This window comes from Neocloeon triangulifer, unplaced genomic scaffold, assembly GCF_031216515.1.
Source record: "Neocloeon triangulifer isolate White Clay Creek 2 clone unplaced genomic scaffold, ASM3121651v1 ptg000013l, whole genome shotgun sequence".
In the NCBI taxonomy this organism is placed as follows: domain Eukaryota; kingdom Metazoa; phylum Arthropoda; class Insecta; order Ephemeroptera; family Baetidae; genus Neocloeon; species Neocloeon triangulifer.
This window is the reverse complement of record NW_026775555.1, coordinates 7048439-7070810: the sequence shown is the minus strand read 5'-3', so window position 1 is coordinate 7070810 and position 22372 is coordinate 7048439. Positions and strand designations below refer to the sequence as shown.

The 22372-nt window shown below is 36.8% G+C and overlaps 3 protein-coding genes across 17 annotated transcripts in view; 1 reads left to right on the top strand and 2 right to left on the bottom strand.

The window, feature by feature from the left end:
* LOC132199155 (TWiK family of potassium channels protein 18-like) overlaps nt 1-15379 on the bottom strand; it is a 124507-nt gene extending 109128 nt beyond the window's left edge. For 3 of the 4 annotated variants that reach the window (XM_059623680.1, XM_059623678.1, XM_059623681.1), the window contains exon 1: nt 7174-7372. The gene's annotated coding sequence lies outside the window, so the exon portion shown is untranslated. Of the gene's footprint in view, nt 1-7173; nt 7373-15253 lie in introns of those variants that run through there. The other variant, XM_059623679.1, reaches the window with a different exon arrangement.
* A 125-nt stretch (nt 15380-15504) lies between these two features.
* LOC132198550 (potassium voltage-gated channel subfamily H member 6) overlaps nt 15505-22372 on the top strand; it is a 164977-nt gene continuing 158109 nt past the window's right edge. For all 12 annotated transcript variants that reach the window (XM_059622614.1, XM_059622615.1, XM_059622613.1 and 9 more), the window contains exon 1: nt 15505-15668. In XM_059622614.1, the coding sequence (XP_059478597.1) occupies nt 15598-15668 (71 nt within the window). In that variant the 5' untranslated portion in view covers nt 15505-15597. The remainder of the gene's footprint in view (nt 15669-22372) is intronic.
* Nucleotides 19679-22372, bottom strand: part of LOC132198552 (TWiK family of potassium channels protein 18) — a 35492-nt gene continuing 32798 nt past the window's right edge. Inside the window, exons 4-5 of the mRNA XM_059622626.1 lie at nt 21284-21588; nt 19679-20950 (exon numbers count right to left, since the gene is read on the bottom strand). Coding sequence (XP_059478609.1) covers nt 20588-20950; nt 21284-21588 — 668 coding nt within the window. The 3' untranslated portion in view covers nt 19679-20587. The remainder of the gene's footprint in view (nt 20951-21283; nt 21589-22372) is intronic.

The window sequence follows — 22372 nt, the reverse complement described above, 5'->3', positions numbered from 1 at the left end:
ATGCAAAGTTGCTCGACTCTCGCGCCGATCAATTCGCAGAAAAGCCCTCCGAGGAACATTTTATATTTCGAGAGAGATGTAATAAAGACGGCTCCAGAGGCTGCTGTCAGTTGCAGGGTTTCTCTCTCTTACATTGATCAGGTCTTTCTCTCCAATCAACCACCAGGCAGTTGCCTGCAGTGACGTTTCCAACCGCGTTTCATATAATTTGCTGAATCAGAGTCACAGCAGATCTAACTTCATTTCAGCTAGTGTGAGTTTCTCTCTGTGCCACACGAATATGAAACCTCAGCATTTTCCGCGTACATGCACTCTCTGCAATTCTGAATTGCGTGAAAATGCAAACTTTGTCATCCGACGAGAGCTTCAAAATGAGGATGAATTAATTTGGTCAGTAATTTAGCTCGAACTGATATTTTAAGCCAAATTTTCATACTCAAGGGTTAGTTCAGAAATAAATAGGAGATTGTTTAATCGATAAAAAAAAGTATTAATTGATTCCGCAAATTGTAGTTGGATTTTTGGTTACGAAATTTTATATTCCGAGATTCCATTAAATTAGTTTATTTACTTCAATCATTAAGTTAATAAAAATTGAATATTCATCATTTCTCCTCATTCTTTTGCTTTTCAATGAGAAAGTTTTTTTTTTAATATCAATTTAAAGTACTTTTTCCTGAAAGACAACGCCGTGTTTATTGCATTGTCCATTACTCTTTCCTTTACAGAGCAAAGTTTGGCGTTCACTCGAAAGTTATGCGATCACTTTCGTTGTTCCAGACATTCGCGCAAAAACCTGCATTCGCTCAATGACTGCGTCCGTGTCTGGCGCGAGTATTGAAAGGCGCGTTTTTTGCCGCTTCACTTGTTGTTGTGTTAGTTGTACGTACAACTTGTAGTCGCTTAAACAAAAACGTTTTAAAAGCAGTCGTCGGGTCGAGGAGAATTCACCATGTGTTTTGAAGAAACTCGGTCTGGCTTGAGCACATACTGCCTCATTAAATTTTTCTCATGCAAAGCGGAAAGTTGGAAATGCCAGCTGGAATTTATCCCGCTCGGCTCTTTTTCTTGTTCCAAGAAGGCGGAGGTTTTCTTTTAGGCACGCTTAAAATTTAGCCGGCGTCAACGACGACCAACGTTTTAAGCAAAATCGAGAGAAAAAAAGTGAAGTGCCCTCAAATTGGCGTAGTTTGAGAGAGACTTGCTCAGATTTTGGCTGCCGTGTTTGCTTTGGAGCTCAGCGGGTGGTTTTTTGGCTGCCGCAGGTTTTGACTAAAAAGACTTTTGCTTCTGCTCGAGTTCCTATTACGCGCGCAGCTCCGACGAGTTCAAGAGCAGGAACGGCGCGCGCGAGGAAAGGCCATTTCAAATCCGAGACTTCCAGCAATTGAATCTTCAATTTCCCTTTGGCGTGTCTCCACCGCCTTTCATCTATTTAATATGCATGAAAAATGCTCAATACAAGTGGAATTGGCCAGCCAACTCTCAACCTGGATTGACATATCCTCATTTTTTTATTCAATTTTCTTATTAGACAATATATTGAAATATAATTCCTATTTTTGTTGATTTTTCCACTAATACAATTTTTTTATTACTATTTATCAGAAAAAATAAATAAATCAGTGATTGAAAACATTTCAAAAGTAAATCAGCCTAGAAATAAAATGGAAAGAAGAATTTCCCAACGTTTTCTACCACAAAAAGTTTATTTTCAATTTTCAGAAAAACATTTCAACTGTTCACCCAGAATTTATAGAGGCCATCCCAAAACAATAAGAAGTACTAAAATTAGAAATTTCAAAGCACTTGTTTTCACTCAATCCGCTTTTTATCGTCTCGAGACGTAATTCAACTCTTTTAGTACCAGTTCGTCTAGAAACATACCAAACTAAAGCGGCAGCAGAAAACTATCAATTTTTTATGAGAGTTCAGCCGGAAGTTTTGAGCAAAGCAGCCTCGCACAAAACAAAATGTTCTTGCAAATGCTTGCAAATTTTTCAGCCGGCCTTGTTCTTTTGGCATGAAAAAATTAGAGAGCTCTCGCCCTGGGACAGTCTTCTCCACTATTCATGACGGTCTCTACATCTTTGCTAGATTTCGCGTAAAAAATGGACTGCGCTTCCTCTTTTATTCCACCGAAAAAAAAACTGTTGCCATTGTTGCCAGTGGGAAAGTAATGAGCTTTGCATTGTTTCCTTCCGTTTTTCGAAGCGGCCAAGATAATCGTCGGTGCGCTGCTTCGTATAATCTGCTTAAAGCCGCCGTCCCCGCAAGCGAACGGCTCGCGCCCCCGGAGGAGGCCCTCCTCCCTTCCGCCTCCAGCAGTCATAAGTGTAGAACACGAGGTTAACAATTTTGGCGCCGGGCCAGAAAATAAGCCCTTGAATGCGCCTTTACCAGTGCATTATTATTTGTCGCTTCGCCGTCAGCAGGGCCGGACTGAAGGCCGAGTGCCGAATCGCTTTTTCCACTCCCCTCCCACATAATTTTGTCATAAATCCACACCAAAGCCACGTGTAATTGATTCGCATAAATCCAAGCACGCGATGGAAACTTTCTGTTTATGATCCACTTTGATGGCTTCCCGATCATTGGCGGTAAAATATACGCACACGCCATCAAAATACTGAAACTTTGCAAGTGCCTTTCAATCGGAGTTTGTGGATCACTTGGTTTTGCTTTATTTTAAGTCTATTTAAATTGATTTATTTTTTTATATAAATTAAATTTAAAAAATATATTCTAGATTCAAGGAATACGTCTAGGAAGATAAAAATACTAAATTTTTACATTTTTTTTTAGACTGAAAGTAACCTAATGTCATGTAAAAAAATTATGAAAATAATTCTATTTAATATTTCGTAATATTTAATTGACTTTAATTACTATTATTTTGTTTATTTGTCCACATTGTTACAAGTACATTGTTTACATCCAAGTTTTGAAAACAATTATTTAACAAAAAGAGATTGTTGGACAAAAAGGCATCACCACTAGCAAAAATTTTGCTAAAACTTCCAAGATCCCGTAATGTCTTCTATTCTACAATTTACACGAGATATTACATTTTTTATGTAAACTTGTCCCTTATATCCAATGGTAAATTATCTTTTAAAATATTTTGCCAAAAGTCGGGGGTTAAAAAATAAAAAATTAATTTTTCAAAAGGGAAAATTTTTCTTATAGAGATCAAAAATAGATAAAAATGTTATTTGATACGGAAATAATTAAAGAAGGCGCTTCTTGAGTGGCGGAAACCCATTTTTCTCCAACCTATTTTGGTTTAATTCATCACTTACAATTGCAAGATTATAAATTTGAAAAAAGCCACAGAGTTTTACTTTTATTATTATTATTTTGATTATTATTATGTATCATGTCATTTGTTGAAATCATTATTCTTTAAACTCTAATTTTCATTTCATCTAGTTTTTATTTCATATTATGTGATAAAAAGAATAATGTACCTGGATTGTTTCTCGGCCAGTGAAAAAAAGATTCTCCTATCAAAACCATAATAATGTTCTCTTTTAAAAAAATATAAAATTACTTTTCAATTGTTCTTGTCGGTATGAAAATAATTTTGAAAAGTGAGCAGACGTTTTAGTGATAGCCAAAGGCAGTCCGGGCCTAGCTAATCCGGCTGCAGCCCGAGCTTGGATGGTGCAAATTCATCCGGCGAGCGCGCGGATGGCAAAAAAAGTCCGTATTTGTGTTTGGAACGCTCCTCACTCGCACGAGCGGCGTGCCGCTGCGCTTTTTGCGCGCTGCATTATTTAGAGAAAATTACAACTCTTTTGTCAGTATTAAATGAGCTGTGAGCTGGATGTGCCGCGAAATTATTTATAACGGCGCGCCGGCCCTCTTTTTCTCTCGGCCCGCCGCCGCCGCCACTGCTGGAGAGTGTTTGCTTTTAAAAATCGATCCAGCTGCCACCGCGAGCGTGTGTATTGTATGTGTGCCATTGTTTATTAAAAATTAGTGCCAGAATTATTATCGCCGACAGCCCATTTAATGCGTGATTAATGGAGTTTCACCGCAGAGCGAATCTGTTTTTGCTCTCTCACGAAATGGATGTCTCGAATGTATGCAGAGCAGATTGAAATTTGCATGTTTGTAAATCGCTCCGATACGATAATTCTGTTTTGATTTACTGTCGAAGATTAGATTTGGCGACGACGCATTACGCCATAAACTTTATTCTTCCATGGGAATAAATGAACTCCCTGACAGCAGATAACAAACAAGTACAACTTTTATTATTAAAACCATAAAATTGAGCATATAAAAAGTAACGCCGGAATAAAAGTATAGTAATTTCCTAATTTATTAATTATAAAACTAAATTAATAAACAGGACTGACCACCATTTCAGGACATTTGCCACCACTAGACATGTACCAGCATCATTGCTGATGTTAATAGCTGCTGGTTGCGCCAACTTGTAACACATGCCGGCAACGCCTCGTTATTCCATAGTTAGATTCCTATCAGGTCACTAGGTGTTGTCTGCAATTAGCCAGTGTGTACCAAATTGTTAATTAATCGTTCCAGCCCACATTATGGATAACCAGACTGGTGAAAATGTATTTTTTTCCTGACAAAAGGTCCCAAGGATAGTACAAAAAATCCTTTATAATGTGATTATTTTTACCAAAAATCTTTAGAAGTAAAAATAATTAACATGATGAATTTATAACTCATTTTTGTTGAAAAATTTAAGAAGGCACCAAATCTAAATTAAACTTTTTCGACTCTTCCATATTAAAAAAATTATTTATTATCTTGTTTGTAGCCATTGGCTGCAATTATTCCGAGTGGATAAAAAAGCACTCGAGTTCATTTGAAGATAATTTTCGGGTTTGTTTGGCCGCAGCAGCGCAGATAGGGGCTCTCTTTCTTTGTTTGCGTGGGGAGAGGGTGCGTGCGAACTTAAACCGTTCTTAATTCATTCTGGTGTGCCGGCAGTGGCTGCTGCTTTCAACTTTCCGAGTCAGATTCGCCGAGCCGGCGAGGCTCAAGTTGGCTAATAAGCCCCCGAGAGTGCACACATTAAAGTGCTGAACGTGCTCACTCGCTCGAGCGCCGAAAACAGATTTTCCTTCAAAACCAGCCGGCTTTCCCGATGAAAAGATCAGCCGCACCGCATTTTTCCACTGCGCTTTGCGTTTGAATCTCAGCCGCCGCGTGTTCTCACGCATGAAATCATTTGCTAATTATGCAATCTGCCCTTCCAAAAAAGAACTGAAAAAAGGGGTGAACCTTTTTGCGGAGCAACAATCGCCTCTGGCTTCACGAATTTTCCTCTTTAATTTATTTTATTGTAATATTCAGATAGTGAATCATTTTATTTCATTATATTTTTCCGCTTTTCTACATTTTCCTGACTAGATTTTTAATAAGCCGGTAGCTTTCATCATGATAACGTGCCTCTGTAATAATATTCAAAATTATTCGTACTTTATCCATGAAGTAAGACCTTTTTGCTCAATTTATTTAGCTTTAGGTGGTTTTTACTGCAAATTTTGGTTCAATGTATGATTTATTTTGAAATTCTAGTAAAAAGTCGTTCGCCTTGAAATAATAGAGATAATTTTGTTCCAGGCAGCATAATAATGAAGAATACAAAAATTCTAATTAAATTGTGGGTTCCCCGCGGCGGTGGAATATTCATTAATGTCGGGCGTTTTTCAGACATCTGCTACTTTTCCTCTTCTCTTTTCTTTCTCAATTCCATAATATTTTGTATAAGTGAAATAATTTCTTTAAAAAAAAATTGAAACAGGGCGAACCTCGTTGTAAAGAAATTTTTTTTCTGCAATTTTTATTTATTAAAATTTAGTTCACCTATTTTTTTTATTCCTCCCATTTAGTTTTAGTTTGGACACAACAAAAATCTAGGTTTTTTAAGGACCAAAAGATCGCAGCTCGCCTTTTAGGGTCCTTAATTTTTTTATAAATTTATTTTATTTTTATTTTTAACAAGGATTGCCTGATTTCATGGAATCCACCTAGAGTGTTTGCATGAAATTTAATTTCTTTAACAGTTTAATATTTTGCGAGTATTGTAATATTTTATTTCAAATTGATTTTCAAGCCTTAAGAAATATTTTAACTTGCATAAAGCGTGAGAAATTATAAAAAAATATTTGATCACAAAAATTCGCAGTAAGCCTTTTGCCCTTGACGCCATTTAGCAACAATTGGAAGCGACTTTCCACCAAGTAATTTTTCAATGAAGGCGACCGACTAAGTAAGTAAATCGGGCAATGCATCAAAAACAGCGAGAGAGAGCACGGCAGACGGTGGAAACTGCTGCGGTGCGTGGCCAAAGTTTTCACAAAGTTTACGCCTCTTTATTACATTAGGAGAGAGAACACGGCGTGTATAGTCGGAAGAGAAAGGAAAGCGAGTCTCTCTCGCAAACCAACTTGGCGAATGCAGACCCCGGAGGCCGAAAGTCGAGTCTCGAGTCGGCGGTTCTCCATTGTGCGAAAAAGACAACAAAAGTGCATTCCGCACATTATGGGCCTGCGAGTTTTGAGTCGGCAAACGGATAAATCCTTTCATCTGTGGCTTATGCGGAAAGGAAAAAGCAAACGAAAGTTCTGCGCAGGATGCTCCAGTCGTTAAAATTCAAACTTAGAAGGATGGCGAAAAATATAATTCCCATCAAAACTTTGAACGCTTATTGAACAAAATAGGTGAATCAAACACTTCAACGATATAATTTAATTAAATGGTTCAAGATCAGTCATTAATATATAAATTCAAAATTAGATGCAGATTTTGATAGTGAAGAGAATCAACTATGAAGTGTACGGAGAATTACACAAAAATTAAATTATAAGTTAAAATTAATTCTGTTTTGTATACAATTCTTCACAAGTTGGTTCCCAATTATTACGAACAAAAAGTAAAATAGTGGTATTTTTGGTCTATTATTTGTTTTCCGATTATTTTAAATTGCATACAAATTGATATTTTATCAACTTGTCTGTAAAAAGATACAATGAGCTGAAAAATTCTTCTTAAAAGAAAATCAATCATCGCATTTCATTAATTTTAAATTATTTGCTTAAAATTTAAATAAATTCATTTCTGAATTTTCGGAGAAAAAATACACTTTTTCTGAAAACTGTAAAGATAGGCACTCAATTCCACCTGTACCTTTCTCACGGTGAATTCCGAGACCAATTGCAGCAGCTCCACGGGTCCGCAGCAAGCACAACAAATTAGGAAATTCCGCTCCGGAATTCCGGCCAACAAAGTCTCCGGAACGGTCACGAAAGAGCACAAACTGACTGCAAGAGGAGGTGGAGGCGGCAGTCGGGGGCGGCTGGCGAACGGGGTCTTTCCGCGAGCACGACCGCACTTCGACTGATACCCGGCTGGCACTTTGACGCGCGCGCATTATCTTGCCCTGCCAACTGGCGAGAGGGCGGGCAGGGGTGGAAGGGGCTCCTCTGGCAGCAGCCGCCGCCGCCGCACCTTCCTTGCCCAATTCGCCAAAATCGTCTTACACCAACGCACTTGATGCTCGCAACTTTGTTGTGCTGTGGTTGCACTTCTTGTATTTTCTACCCCATTACCGTTTAGCAAGGGTGATATACATTATTTCAGTGGCCACCCCTCGCGTGATGCGTAATGGTGCGCATCAATGCGTGCAAATATTTGGTAGTACCATCATGGTTTATTATTTTTTGAATTTTGATTAAAATAATTCATGTTTATTACTGTCATTCTGCAAAATTTATGATTAAAAAAATGTTTGTAATTGTTTATTTTTTATAATAAAAATTTTCTGCTACAATTTTAATGAGTTTTAGTTATTAAATATAAAGAATTTATAAATTTTGCTATTTGCTGTTGGTGGCCTTAATAAGTCGTTGTTTATAAATTACAAGAAAAATTTAATATTAATAAATGTTTGCAACTAAATACAATATCATACACGAAATGATTTAATTTAAATCATAAGAAACAATTTAATTTTTAGTTTCGTCATTACATTCACATCGGTGTAGATACGTTGTTTGGGACAAAAAATATTGATATTTGTAGAGGAGATCCGCAACCCTGGATATAATTTGAAAGAGAAATTTGATTTTTGTCGCGGTATTTAACGCACAGGGAAAAAAAATATGCAAAATAAAAAATGAAAAATTGGGGGATTTTGGAAATTATTCGAAATAGTGAGAAGAATTTTGATTTCTTATTCTTGAATTTTTTCAGATGGGGTAATTTTAGTTTTTGAATTGTTAGCTTTAAAAGTTCCATTATACAGCAGGTTTATCATAAATGAGTGGAAATTTAAAAAAAATTAAATATTTTAAAAAAATTTGTGCAACGCAATTAATAATTTTCCTTAGAAGAAATATAAATCAATATGAAGAGAACTAAAGAAAATAACAAATGAAGCTAACCACAGATTTTGTGATTTCAGTTTTGTTTTAGAAATAATTTACAATTGTATATTTTATGTGAAGAAAGAAAAGGCAAGAAAAGGTTCAAAATGAATTTTTCTTTATGGGGACTCTTGATCTACATACAAGTAAATTCTACAATTTTCATAATATGGCGTAGAAGTTTATTTTGTATCGAACGGAAAATTTACCTTTTTATGTTGATTTTTCAGTACTGTTAACACAAATAACAGAACCGTTTGTTTTGATTGCAGTGCTCATTGTATTCATTCGATTTCGACTTTTGATTTGGACCAACAGAGATATCAGAAATGGTTGAAGACCAATCTAGTTTTCAACGGAAAATATTTAAAATTTCCTGAAGGGAATAAATAAATTTTATTACCAGTTTTTCTTTGGAAAGACAACATAATTAAAAGCAAATTTAATCTCCGTTTATTTACAAAGCGGTGAGAGTGCTAAAAATCGCGACTGTCTATACTCCATGGAATTGCTATAGCGGATACACATCGCGTGTCGCCTTTTCTTTGCAGTGCGAAAATTCAACCAAAATGCAAATAAGCCGAGAGAGTAGGCGTTTGTCTCATCAGATACCGACGAGACTTTCTTTGCTCGGGAATCGGCGGGCGTGCTGCTCGAATTTCTACGAGACTTTCTTTGCCCCCAAAAGAGACACAATACACCGCAGCACAAAGAGGAAAGAAAAGTTCTTCTTTCGCTTTTCTCTCCACCAGCCTCCTTTGCAGCTCCCACGAGCGCGGCCGTGTCAATTGAAACTTATCTTCAATTTTATGATAAGACCCGAGGATTTTCACCATATTGGATGAACTTGCGAGAAATGATAATATCGGCGGCGACCCCGTTTAATATCATCACACACACGGTCGGTGCATACGCAAACAACCGGCCACCGAAAAGTATAAGCGGGTGTGCCGATCGACTTTGCAGCTGCAAGAGCCAAATCGATTTCGCGCCCCTATGCGACACCAAATCGTTTCGGCAACAATTGAAACGTTTCTTGAAAGGGATCAAGTACCTGGTGTATAAATTTTGATTGAACCTGGATTGAACGTTTCAAATTCCTTCTTTACAATGCATTAAAATTTATATTATATAATAAATTTTTTAAGTGTTTCTTTCAAAAATAAATTAATGTACTCAATATTATGACAATTTCTATATATTATTTTATCATTTTTCTTACTTAACCAAAAAATTGTGTCTAAATTGTTAAAAAAAAAAATGAAGATTTTTATCTCCAAATTGGCAAAATTCAATATAAATTCTCTTAAAAATCCAATTGAAATTTTTTCAAAATAAATACAAAATTTATAAAGACATAGTTTATTGAAAAGACAAAAGGATTCTGAAATTGCATTTTTGGTTCCTGCATTCCTTTGAAATTCCTCTTTCCCGAAACACTAAATTTTAATTTTAATTTACGTTAAATTATAAATCCATCATATTCTCACCAAAAGGGAATTGCCTTGAACAAAATTTAATATTAATTTACCGGTTATTGACATCAATTTCCAAAATTTCTGCAAATTGCTTTGAGCTGCGGATGGCTTTGAGCTTCAAATAATATCCTCTCTGAACGAACAAACTGTGCACGGTCGATTTTTGCAGTTTCACCCGCCGCGTGGGCACACGCACGAATTTTGACTCGTTTCAAAGGGTTATATGTGCCGTCGGTCGGGCGCGTTGCCCGAATTTGAAAGGCACCTGGATGCCGCCCCCGTTTCGTCCGGCCTCTGATGTTGTTGTAGCGAGAGAGAGCTCCGGCCGTTTAATTTTATATTTATTGGTGCAGGCGGTTCTCGTGCGAGATATTAAAGCCATTATATCGTTGCTGGTCTCCCCGTGCGATGCTTTTCAATGAAATGCTCGTAAACACAATTAATTCGAGTCTCTCGTGCGACGCCAATTAGGAAACGGCCGCTTCGAGCGAGCATAAACGACGCTTTATTATCGCACGTACAAAGAGTTTCCATGTAAACGTGCAAAATAATTCCCTGTTTTGCGCTTGACCTCAACAGAAATCGACCAATTAACTGAAAAAGGAAGTCCATTGTACATAAAAACAGAAATAAAAATAAATATGTGCTTAAATTAATGTTTCAGAATAAGCCAGTATTTTATAAAACAAAATAAAGGGGTGGGTTTTGCTAAATTAATTTTCGAGGTGAAAACATTGATATTGATTTAAGATTTCCATTCAAATTCATGCTTCTGCATATCATCTCAAAATCTAAAATTGGCAAGATTTCGGTTCACCGGAGAGCTTTAGGTGATGTAGATATTTTTTCCCGTTCTTTATTTTACAATTTTTTATGGCATGACAAACGAAAAAAATCTGCCCCATGAATTTAAAGAACGAATGCCACTTCTTGAAATTTATCAAAAAATGTAATTCTTTCTAGTCTATAATTTATATCATTTTAAAAATGGCATATTTATTACATTTTAAATTATAATTTTCTTGTTTCTGTTCAACCCGAGTACGACTTCTGCAGAAAATTTCTTTTCAATTTATTAATCTTTTAAATAGATCAATAAAATAAATTTTGCTTTTCAGGAAATAAGGTAAATCCAAACACATAGATAGATCAATATAGATTTGAATAGAATTTAGTTTACTAATTATTCACTTCAATTAGAGCTAACTATATTGTTCTGTGACCTGTAAACAAAAATTTCATATAGTTTCCGCCCGTTATAATAAAACAAACTTTGTCCTCTGCCGCCAACCACGCTAGTTATCCGGGGCGCTGAGTTGAAAATCTGATAATTTCCTTCGCCTGGAATGTGGGCAAACTTTGAATTAGCAGCTGCGGCGCCCGAACCCACCTGAACTCGCCACAAAACTTTGCAAGTGGCAATATCATTACAATGCCCAACCACCTCTGCCTCTCTCTCTTTCCACCTTCAGCGCCACGGTAGTTTACATGTGTCCTCTGGTGTTCTCTTTCGCCGCCTCCGACGTAATGTATTCGCAGGTAATGTGCCTGCTCTTTTCATTTATCACGCGCGCTCGCACCCACGGCGCCAAGCACAGCTCTCGACTAGTGCATATTTTTCGTCTGTTTCGCGAGTGATTAATGGCGCGGCAACTGGGACAGCGCAGTCTGTCTCGCAATATGCGAAATAGTTTGCTACCTTGGCTTAAGAGATTGGAAAGAATAATATGAGGTCGAGTTTTGTGATGGTGCACTTTAACAAATAAATGCGTACTCTGTACTTCTTTTATACGATTGAATGAATAAAAATACTTCCATTCTCTCCAAATCGAAGTGATATTTCAACGTTGATTGTTTGCACACTAATTTCCATTTGAGGTCAAATATGGATTAAAATGTACTGTTTTTTGCTTTGTTGTAAAATTTGTAAATTATAATACGAATTAAAATTATTAAACGAACTTCTACTCCATTATTTATATTAAAAAAAAAAGTTTTTTAATCCATTTCTTCAGATACCTTGATAGAAACAATCCAGAGAACCATTCTAATATTCTCGGAAGTTTTAGCAAAATCTTCACTCGTATGCGGTGCCTTTTCGTGTTCCGTGTTTAAAATTGCACGTAAAGAATATAAATATGTGACTGTTTTTATTTTTTTATTCATTTTTTTTTAATTTCCCCTTTTCGGCACCGCTCAGCAAGAAGGTTTAATTAGGAAACACTTTTGCTTTCAGATTATGCTTATGAGTTTTAGTTTGTTTACTAGGGCTGGCTGCTTATTCTCTCCTCAATGTAATCCCCCCCCCCCCTGCTGTGACCTGCTGTGATAGAATAAACGAATTAAATTGAGTTCCTTAGTTTAAAGTTATTTCAATTAAGGTAATTTAGTGATTTAAATTTTTTAATGTTTTATAATATTTTGCAGATTTTGTGCATTTTCCATACTTATGAAATAGGGTTGCAGACTCTGTGACATAAACTGGTAAAGCCGACCATTTATTAATATTTTATTATAAAAACAAAAGTTTTAACAAGGATAAAAATCCCGTTTCACTTCACATTCATCTAAAATTTGAAAGTATATCTTTCAATGTGAAATTCCTGCAGTAGGAACTTTTTTTTATTAAAATTTAACAAAAATTGATGTTTATAATACTTACAAATTAATTAATTCTAATTTATTTAAAAAAAAAATATAGTAACTAATCTTTCAAGTCAATATCAAGTTTTATTAAAATTATTCTGAAATTAATTCAGATTTAATATGAATGATTTATTATCATTTCACATTGAGGGTCGATCGTGTTGACCAAATTGTTGAGTTTAGCAGACAAAAATAGCCCAGACTACTCCACAAAGAGTGGATGGGTCACTGGGAGCAGGTAACGTGAGCGCCCGGCGCTTTCTGGTCCCAAGAAACCACCAGCAGGTGATAATTGCAGTGCGGATAGCAACCACAGACGCGGCGGCGGCGGGCAGGGAGGTCTCTGCTCGCAACTCGGCCCCGCAACTAAGTACTATATTTGCAAGCTCCCCGGCAGAAGTGCGCGCAGGTAAATAAAGCTCGACCGCAACCGGCTCAGCCCGAAGGTGTTTGTTTAATTTCTGCCCCTGCTGGACGCGCCGCGGCTGCGAATGAATAAAATTAGCGTATTTCTTGAGCGGGCAGGGATGCATTAGGGGTGGAACGGAAGTGGAGAGCGGCGCGAGTGCACTCTCGTGTCCGTAAATCAGGATTAGCCTCGGTGTTAGCCACGGAGCAACGTGCAAATTTATTTTTGTTTTGAAAATGGGCCGCACCGCAGTTGGATTACAAAATAAACGGCCCCGGCCGAGCGTCCCCCTTTTAAATTTTTATCCATGGGTTCAAAAACGGGTTGAATAAAAGCCCGAAAAGGGCTGGGCTACTTATTTTTAATTACACTTTAAGCTTTTGAAAATGACAAAAACTAAAAAGAAAAAAAAACTGGTAAACAAAAACATTATTTTTATCTCGATTTGATTTGATAAATTTGCGAAAAATATTTTTTTTTATATAAATACAAAGTTTTTGCACATTAGGGCTTTGAAATGAAAAGCTTTCATATACGTATTAAGGAAAATAATATTATATATTTTTGTATTTGTCGTGAAATTAGAGAAGGTATCTCATGGATAAAATTTGTGTAATCATCGAATTTTTCAAGCCGAGATCAAAATTTTAGGAAATATGTGTTTCACAATACGTTTAAAATAAAATCAAATAAATTTACATTTTATTAAAATATTTTCCCAGTTCACCCCGATTTATTTTCAGATTTTCGCCTAGTTGTGAATCTAATTGGGAATCTATTATCTATTAGTTTCATAAGTTTCAATTTTGCATTTTTTTTAAATTGGTATTTATTTATTTTCCCCTTTTTATGTAATTGAAAGGACGTTATATTTTTTTTGTAAAAAATTCCAACGGAGGAATTTTGCTTGAATTTTCCCCCTTTTAAATTTAAATTTGGTTTTTAATTTGATTGTGATATCATAATTGGATTTACAAGTTATTTTATCATAGTGGAGGATAAATATAAGTAAAATGTTTCAGTGATGCAATAACATTTAGTTAAATTTGTGGAAGCGCGAATTTTAAATTATTTTTATGCAGCAATATTAATAATTTTAACTGCCATACAATGTCGATTGTCGGTGGTCGCAGCAATGGAAAGTCCGCGGCGCTACAAAAGGACCAAACGCGATTTGGCAATGCAAAGGGTCGTTTCGCAGCTGATTGAGAGCTGCTGCTGGTTTCGGCGGCTGCGGTTAATACCCGACGTTCACGGACCTCCCCATTATGCAATGCAGTTTACGCGGCCATTGTCGAAATTTATTTTAACTCATTTGCATTCAAATATGAGTATTATTGCGTTGCAGCTCCACACGACCAGAAATCTCTTTAATCTTTGGCAGCGCAGAATTGAATATTGCGAATTCGGACGCGCGTTGTGCCGCGGCGTGATTTAGTTTTATGGTCCATTGTGACGATCAAAGTGATTGCTCTCGTCTGCTTTGCAATTTTATGGATCCATATTTCCGTTTGTAATTTCGATAATTGCGCGCAAAAACACAAAGCCGGCTGTGCCACTCTTTAAGCCGGAAATTCATCATTCCGTAAATCGCTTTTAACCGCATACATTGCGTGATATTCGGATTTTCCAAAATTCTGTTGCCCGGCAGCAAAATATTGCATGGGCCTCGTTAAAATTAATTTCAACGTGAATATTTTTTTATGAGCGCATAACCTTCAAAAACAGTTAGAAATTTATTAATTTTGTAGACAAGTGCTCAAAATTTCAAAAAAAAAAAAATATTTTTGAATAAAAAAAATGAATTAAAAATAATAAGACATTATTTACAAGTGTTTATATCGAACAACACCCATAATATGGGGATTATCCACAAATAATTTTCAATTCTACATGATAATTTTGTTGTAAACGACAAGTCGACAACAGTAAAAATATATTATAACTACCTCCGAAGAAAATGAGTTTTGTTAGAATTAATATCCTTAAATAAATTATGCCCGAATGGCCGAAGACAAAATGGCTACTAACATTCCATGCCGATATGTAGAGAATACTAGCATAACATAACGCTTTTATGTAACTGTTTAATTAATTGTTCTCACGGTGGCAACAAAGCAATAATTAAGAAAGGCGCCAAATTTTATAGAAAAGTGACAGAAAACCCGAGTGGAAATGCGGCAATAATATAGAAAAACAGCAGAATTGAAACTTTTGTCGGCGTGGCGATTGGCAATCACCACCCTAAGAACGGAATTTTCTTGAATACGTAATGAGTTCGGCGCTTTTTGTACAGAATGAGATCCTACCTTGACACGGCGATAGCCCCTGGTCCATTTGGGGTCCTCGGCAGGTCGGCAGAGTCCTCCGTCGACCCAAAATTCGGCGAGACACGAGCCTCCGAGGCTCATTGTTAATGGTTTTCACATATTTCCTCACCACAAGTGAAGTAAATGAACATGTGAACTTTGAACAACTCTCCTCTCCTCCCCCCACCCCTCCTCCCGCTGGCTGCTGCTGCTGCTGTTTGGCCTTTGAATGGGAGTGAACAAGACGAGAGTAAGACGAGAGTAAAAAAGGTGCTCGATTCTATTAATTCAAGTCAAAATACGCAAGATTCTCGGAGACCCGTGTCTCGCCGAATGCTGGGCCGATGGAGGATTCTGACGACCTGGCCGACCTGCTGAGGACCCTAAATGGACCAGGGACTATCACCTTGTTAAGGTTGGTTTCAATTTTTTTTTTCTGCATACATAATTCCGTCTTCAGAGCGATGATAATCAAAATGGCCGGGGCTCGAATATTTTTTACCTTTTGGCTTTACATAACTCAATTTTTCAAAATGTTGAAGACCGATTAGGTAATTCTTAGCGTGAAGGTTCGATTGTAAATTTTTTACTTTGCAAAATGTCACCAGAAAAAAATCAATTCAGGCGGCCCGAACATGTGAAATTTTATCTCGAAGGGGAAAAAATTGGTGCCCACGTGTGCCGCACGTGTCCTGAAAATTTCTGAAAATTAATTGATTTCGCGCGGATGGACCATGAAGACCATGCTAAATGGACAGTGGGAATCTCCTAACACGGAAAGTGGCTTTGGAATTTGAAAAATCGCAAGTTCCAGCCCATTTTCCGTGATTATTTGATCGGAATTTGAGAGTATGCAACCCGCACTAGTTTTGCTGCTCTGGCCTTCCGAGGAGGCAAACGAAGGCCGCCGAAAATAAGGCGTATGTAATTTTCGGAATAAAAATAATAAATAATAAAAATTGTGAAGAATGTTTAAAAATTAAATGAAAATATGTGCTGGTGGTCAGATATTATCTTGCTTTGTATGGGTTGAAGATAAAATATAATATATGCTAATTAAGGCAATTTTTTTAACGATAGTAGTTTTGCGGCTTGCTAAAAACTTAAAACTTTTTCACTTAAAATCCATTTTATTGAAATGTTTTAAGATATCGCTGTAATTATAAATTTGAGTAAAAAAAATTGCTAACTTTTAGTAAAGGATGTTAAAAAAAATTGTCACTTTAAAGGCAAGTTTTTGTAATGAATCCTCTGCTCACATTTCCTCGTTATTCCTCCAATCCGTCGAAAGATTATCCCCGCAGCATCGTGTTTAGCGTCGGTGCTGCTGCGAAAACAGGCAATTTTCACGAGACCCGCTCAAGTTTGGCTTCGCCCGTGCTGTTTATTTTCATTCCAGATTAATCTTATTACATAGGCGCTGTCCTTATTAAGCCAAAATTACACTTATCCCGGCTCATTCCGATAATCTAGCAGCGAGGGCCCACTTACCGTGTAGACCACTCTCAAATAATTACACCTAATTTAGTTCCGAAGCGTGCCGGGCCGAATGGGCGATGCTGTGAATTATTCACGTATCCTCGCTCTCCGTTATAATGCTCGCACCTCCAAGACAATTATCCGGGGCGGTGAGCGGCCCGAGCAGCGCGTGCTATTGGCGCGTAATTGAAACAGGAAATGTGCCGCTCATTGTCGGTGCCTGCCAGGTTAGACGTCCGACATTTGCATAATTCGTTGAGGGTTGAGTTCAGATAGGGTCAAATGAGCACCAACATTATAAATGCATCGCTTGAATAAGGCAAATTAAATACGGAAAATTCATTTAAACGTAATTGTAATTGTTGTGTTTTAACTTTTTTAATTAAACTTAGCCTAGAGGGTTTGATAATTATTAAAATTTATATTAAGAAACAAAAGATGTTTTAAATAATTTTCATTTCATTATTAAAGAGAGCAATAATCACAGATGTTTTTTTTTTGCAATATTTTCCTATCGCGGTGAATTAATAAGAAATTCCGAAGAAATAACATTTTTTTTTTTTTTAGGGCTAATCACAGTTTTCTGTTTATCATTAATATGAATACAATTTAATTCAAATTTGGCATTGTCAAAATAGAAAAGAGCATTAGTAATTATGTTTCATAATCTTCATAAAATAATATTTCAAAATCCTTTTAATTAATCAAACTGTTTTAATTCATTTTTATGAATTGAATTAAAATTTCTTGCATTCCCTGCTCCTTAACTAGGTTTTCACTTGCAATGAAATGCTGTGAAGTAATCTTGACAGTCAATTTTAATTACTTGTCTTTTGTGCTTCAATACTTTGCCTTCTACCATAGATATAGTAATTAATGCGTCGCTCTATTTATTTACTAAGAAAATGCAGTCTGCCTGCGGCGTAAAGTTAAATTCAAAGGCCAAATATTTACCCCCAACTCTCTCACTAAGTCGACGACATCCACCGCCAGCTCCTCTGCAAAGTTGCTGCCGGCAAAATGCTCTACTGCTGGATTTGCTAATTAATTATATCCTAATGGCAAGTTAATTAATCCATTGGAATGAAATTTTCGCTAAGTCTTCCCTAGAAAGTAATCGAATCTTGCACTGTTGATTTATGAGAAATTAAATCTGGCCCAATTAACGCTTTTTCTCCTACAAATATTTACAAATTAAACAAAATAATATTATAAAATTTGTTAAAAAGAACGACCCGCTCATGAGTTGCGTCCCATTAGTGGATGTTAGATATTGATTTTCTAGTCTCGACCGCCTCAGGCCTTGGTTAATTAAATGAGGAAAAATAATAATGAGCTTCTGTCTCAAGCGCAAAACATGCTGGTAATGCGCCTCGCTCGCTGGGGCGCTTTAATGTACATGGAATAAAAAAAACTTATCTCCAGCAGAGAAAAAAAAATACATTTCCAGCAGTTAGTGAGTCAAGGCTGACTGTTTGTGTATCTTGCGGGAGGAATAAAAAAACGCACCGTTAGTGTAGCGTATAATAATGTGGCTTTTTTGCGGCAATTTTAATTTGACAAACAGAAATAGTAAATAATGAGGCTAAAAAAAGTTTCCTGGGATTCTCTCGCCACAAGGCTAGAGAATAAAGAACAGAATATTGTTTGAATATTGGGCGTTATTATGAAAGGAAAAAATTCAAATTCCTGCAAAAATATAATATGTAAACCGTCCAGAAATTTAAGAGCTTCAAATTTTTAAACAAATAGCTCAAAAAATTAAAAATAATTTAATTGATCGCCTTTCCATTATGGAGCTTTTTTCTCAAAAAACTATAACTAATTTTTGCAGCAATTAGGTTATTGTTAAAATTCAACTTTTTTTCACCTTTTTTTTGAATATATGTCTAAGTTCCTTCCAAAATATTCTGACCAGTCACAAATCCGCTCTTTTCTTACATCTAGCAAATTATCCTCACGCAAAATTAGAATTTTCGGCGAGCGCCAAGTTTGAGATTCAATCAAGGAAAATGAGATTAGCACCGTTGCGAATTCCCGATTCAGTAATAATCCGAAGCCGCATTTTGCGTGATGCAAAAGTTGGAGCGCCGCGGCGACGAAACTTTTCATTTAAGAGTTCCGCTGCCAACTTTTTCATAATTTTTCCCGAACTTTTTTCTCTCCACGCAGCCCGAGGGAATTTTCGTCGGTCATTCTGACGCGCTTCTCACACCCGCAATTCAAAATTGGCCAATCCGCAGACTAACTTTTCGCAGCCGGCCAGATTGATTGTGCGGTGTTCGAATGTAACACTCCTTTCTGCTGGATGGCGCTAAATTGGCCGCTGCGGCTTGCTTTTTCATTTGCTAGCGCGCTCACCACGCCTGGGCCGCAATAACATTATTTTTGCTCATTTTATGATGGACGAAAAGCCACCAAAACGGCGCTGAAAGTGATAGTAAATAAAGGGGGAGCCAATTAGACGGCAATATAATTTAATTAACTTTTATATCGATTGCTGTAAATGCTTGTTGAAAAACAGGAAGAATCAATATATAAAAGTTTAGTGTCAATAAATTACATGCTTTGATGTCAGATATATAAACAAGTATAAAAGCAAATAATGAGATTAAAATTAAATTGAAAAAAAACAAAGTTTATATTAAATGATATTATTGAAATTTTAAAAGCATAAAATCATGAAATTTTTATTTCAAATTTTTTTTTGTAATTCAGTCTCTTACTGTAATTAATTTTGATGATTATTAAAAAATTATTTAAAAGACTTTTTCACCACTCTAGGTATTTTTTTTTTTAAATATGTCTTCATTTAATCCATTTTGATTTTTAAATCAGCCTTAATTTTAATCGCTGAAATACTATATAAAGTTTCAAAATGAAAATGCATGCTACTTTTTTCTCACTTTCTGGGGTGGTCGTGCTTGAAATAAAAAGTGCGTCGCATAGACAGAGAGCTTAAAAAACTTTTTATTCCATTGGTTTTGTCGTCGCGCTTGTGTATAAATAATGCAGAGCGTGTGTCTTTATGAAGCTTCTGAATTCCCCAAAAGCAACCGACCCGTGAGCTGAAAAAATTCCACTCCAAAGTCTCTATAATATCGACTGTCAGTTTTCTCTCTTGGCTGCACGCGGCACCGAACAACGAGTTCTCCGCATCTTTCGTCGCCGCAGCAAATTAATTGGCATCCTCAGGGAATCGTGTCTTAACTCTGTACATGTTAAAAAAGTTTCAGGAACTTTGCAAAATCAATAAAAGTCCTAGAATCATCATCGCACACCACGAAACGAGAGAGACACAAAAATCTGCGCAGAATTAGTCTAATTTGTTTCGCAGCACTTTCTATAAATTAAATTTAAATCGCGAAACTTTTGGCAGAGAACTTTGATTTGTCTTTTGGTTTAACTTTCGCCACTTTCCTCTTCGCAGAACACGCAAAACTTAATATTCGAACCACTCGCTTTTCCACTGAAGTCTCAAAATGCTTTCAAAAGACGTTGGAAACTTATAAAAATTAAAATTTCATAGTTTAGATCCTGAAGCGTACAGATTCAAACATGTTTCAGAAAATGACCTTTGGGCAAATTTATTTTTCTGTATTGCCCAAAAATAATTTTTTATGACAAAATTGAATTTTTGCACAAAGATCTAAACCAAGAAATTTTGATTCTTTGAAAATATCCAGCCCCTCTGTAAGCAAAATAATATGAATCTCGGTCAAAAGTTGTAAAGAAACCGCAGCACGATGAGTGAAGTGAAAAATTCAAAGAAATGCAAGTAAATACCTTTGAACAAAAAAATTAAATGGGATTCTAAACACGTGGCGCGAAGTGGTATGCAAATGAATTTTGCAACTACTCGACGGGGGCGGCGTCGACGTCGTCGTCGCCGCTGCACGAGCAGCAGTTGCGAATGGCCTTGGCGCACGAGCGGAACTTGTGGATGACCTCCTCCTGCATCAGGTTGAAGCACATGGCGATGATGGCCATGCCCAGCATCAGGTACATGGAGCAGAAAATGAAACTCATGTCCAGTCCTTTGGAGGCGTAGATCTGGTCGCCGGGCACGATGTCGCCGAAGCCGATCGTGCTCAGGCTGATGAAGCAGAAGTACGAGCCGTCCAGGAAGTCCCAGTCCTCCCACTCGGAAAAAAGGATCGCACCGCCGCACACGTAGCCCACCATAATGGCCAGGCACAATGTCACGGGGACGGTAATCTGGAAAAAAGAGAAAATTAAGATAAAAATGTTATACCAATATAGTCAGTCAAGTGTGGTTTATTTATTTGAAGGAATATAAATACAGTATTTATACATTCATTGAATTAACAAAAAAAAAATAATAAATTTTAAAATTGTATTGAATAAAACGCCTTATTTACGTTAAAAATGTAAACTTTTATATTATAAGTCTTTCTGATTTGAACAAAAACGTTTTTTTTTTTTAAATAAGATTTTGCCTACAGCAGAGATTATTTAATTAAAATGAGACCAGTAAGTTAGTGCTTTCTTGAAAAACCGCGATTTGATTTTGTAATAATTAATTATTACCGTGTCATCCTTGACGCTCTGCCCTAAGGAAGACTCGACGTTGGACTCCTCGTACTGCTCGTCCGTCTCGTCGATGATCTCGGGCACTTGCACGGCGACCGAGTTTTCCGGCGACACCGACCTGCTGTCCTCCCGGTTGCCGCAGCCCCGGCACAGACAGCACTTGGCGTACGACCACTTGAAGCTCTTGGCAAGGATGTCGCCGATGTTGGACAGATAGAGCAGGAAGAGCGGCATGCCGATGATGGCGTAGAAGATGGTCGCCACTTTGCCCCATTCGGTCTTCGGCGCCACGTTTCCATATCCTGAGAATCACAATGGGAAAATTAATTTAATTTTGAAGTAGAATTTTTGTGCGATATTCATTTATCAAGATTTTTTTTCTATCATTTTCCTTCTATTGAATTTGCGAGGAAGGACAACGCTGGACGAGCTTTTAATATCTTTGGTCATTTTGTTGACAACAGATATGATTGATATGGCTCTCTCGTAATATCAAATATTATTCTCCGCTTTCGCAACGGGAGCGTCTGTTTTTCTGCCGGCTGCGGAAATAACCATATGTCTCTTTCTCTGCGCAGCTACTTTATCATCGTTTATCACGTGTACAGGAATTTATGGAATCCATTTTTCCGTCCACGACCACAATATTTTTATTTTTCCAACTCCGTAAAAATCCTAAAAATTGGTAAATTTATATAATTTAAATCATCAAGTTTCTACAAAAAACGTTTTCATATTTTAAAATACAAAATAAAAATTGTCACATCAAGTTTATCAGTCTTTAAAATCCTGTATATCAAAAAAGGCTCATAAAAATATTTGTAAGCTCAGGTATCATATTCCGCTGGTGAAATCTTGTTCGCCGTACACATATTCAAGGGTCTCTGTGAAGAGTGCTCCTCGATCTGTACTTGAAAGTATCTGCCGCTCATCGAACTGCCTTCAAGGCATCATCAGCCACCGCAAAATTAATTCTTGGAATATTCACGGCCAAAACTTTGCTTGCTGCTGTGTATTTTCCGCCGGCTTGCCAAATCTCTCTTGCGCGCTCGAAAATTGGAAAACTTGCCGCAACAAAGTTGGCAG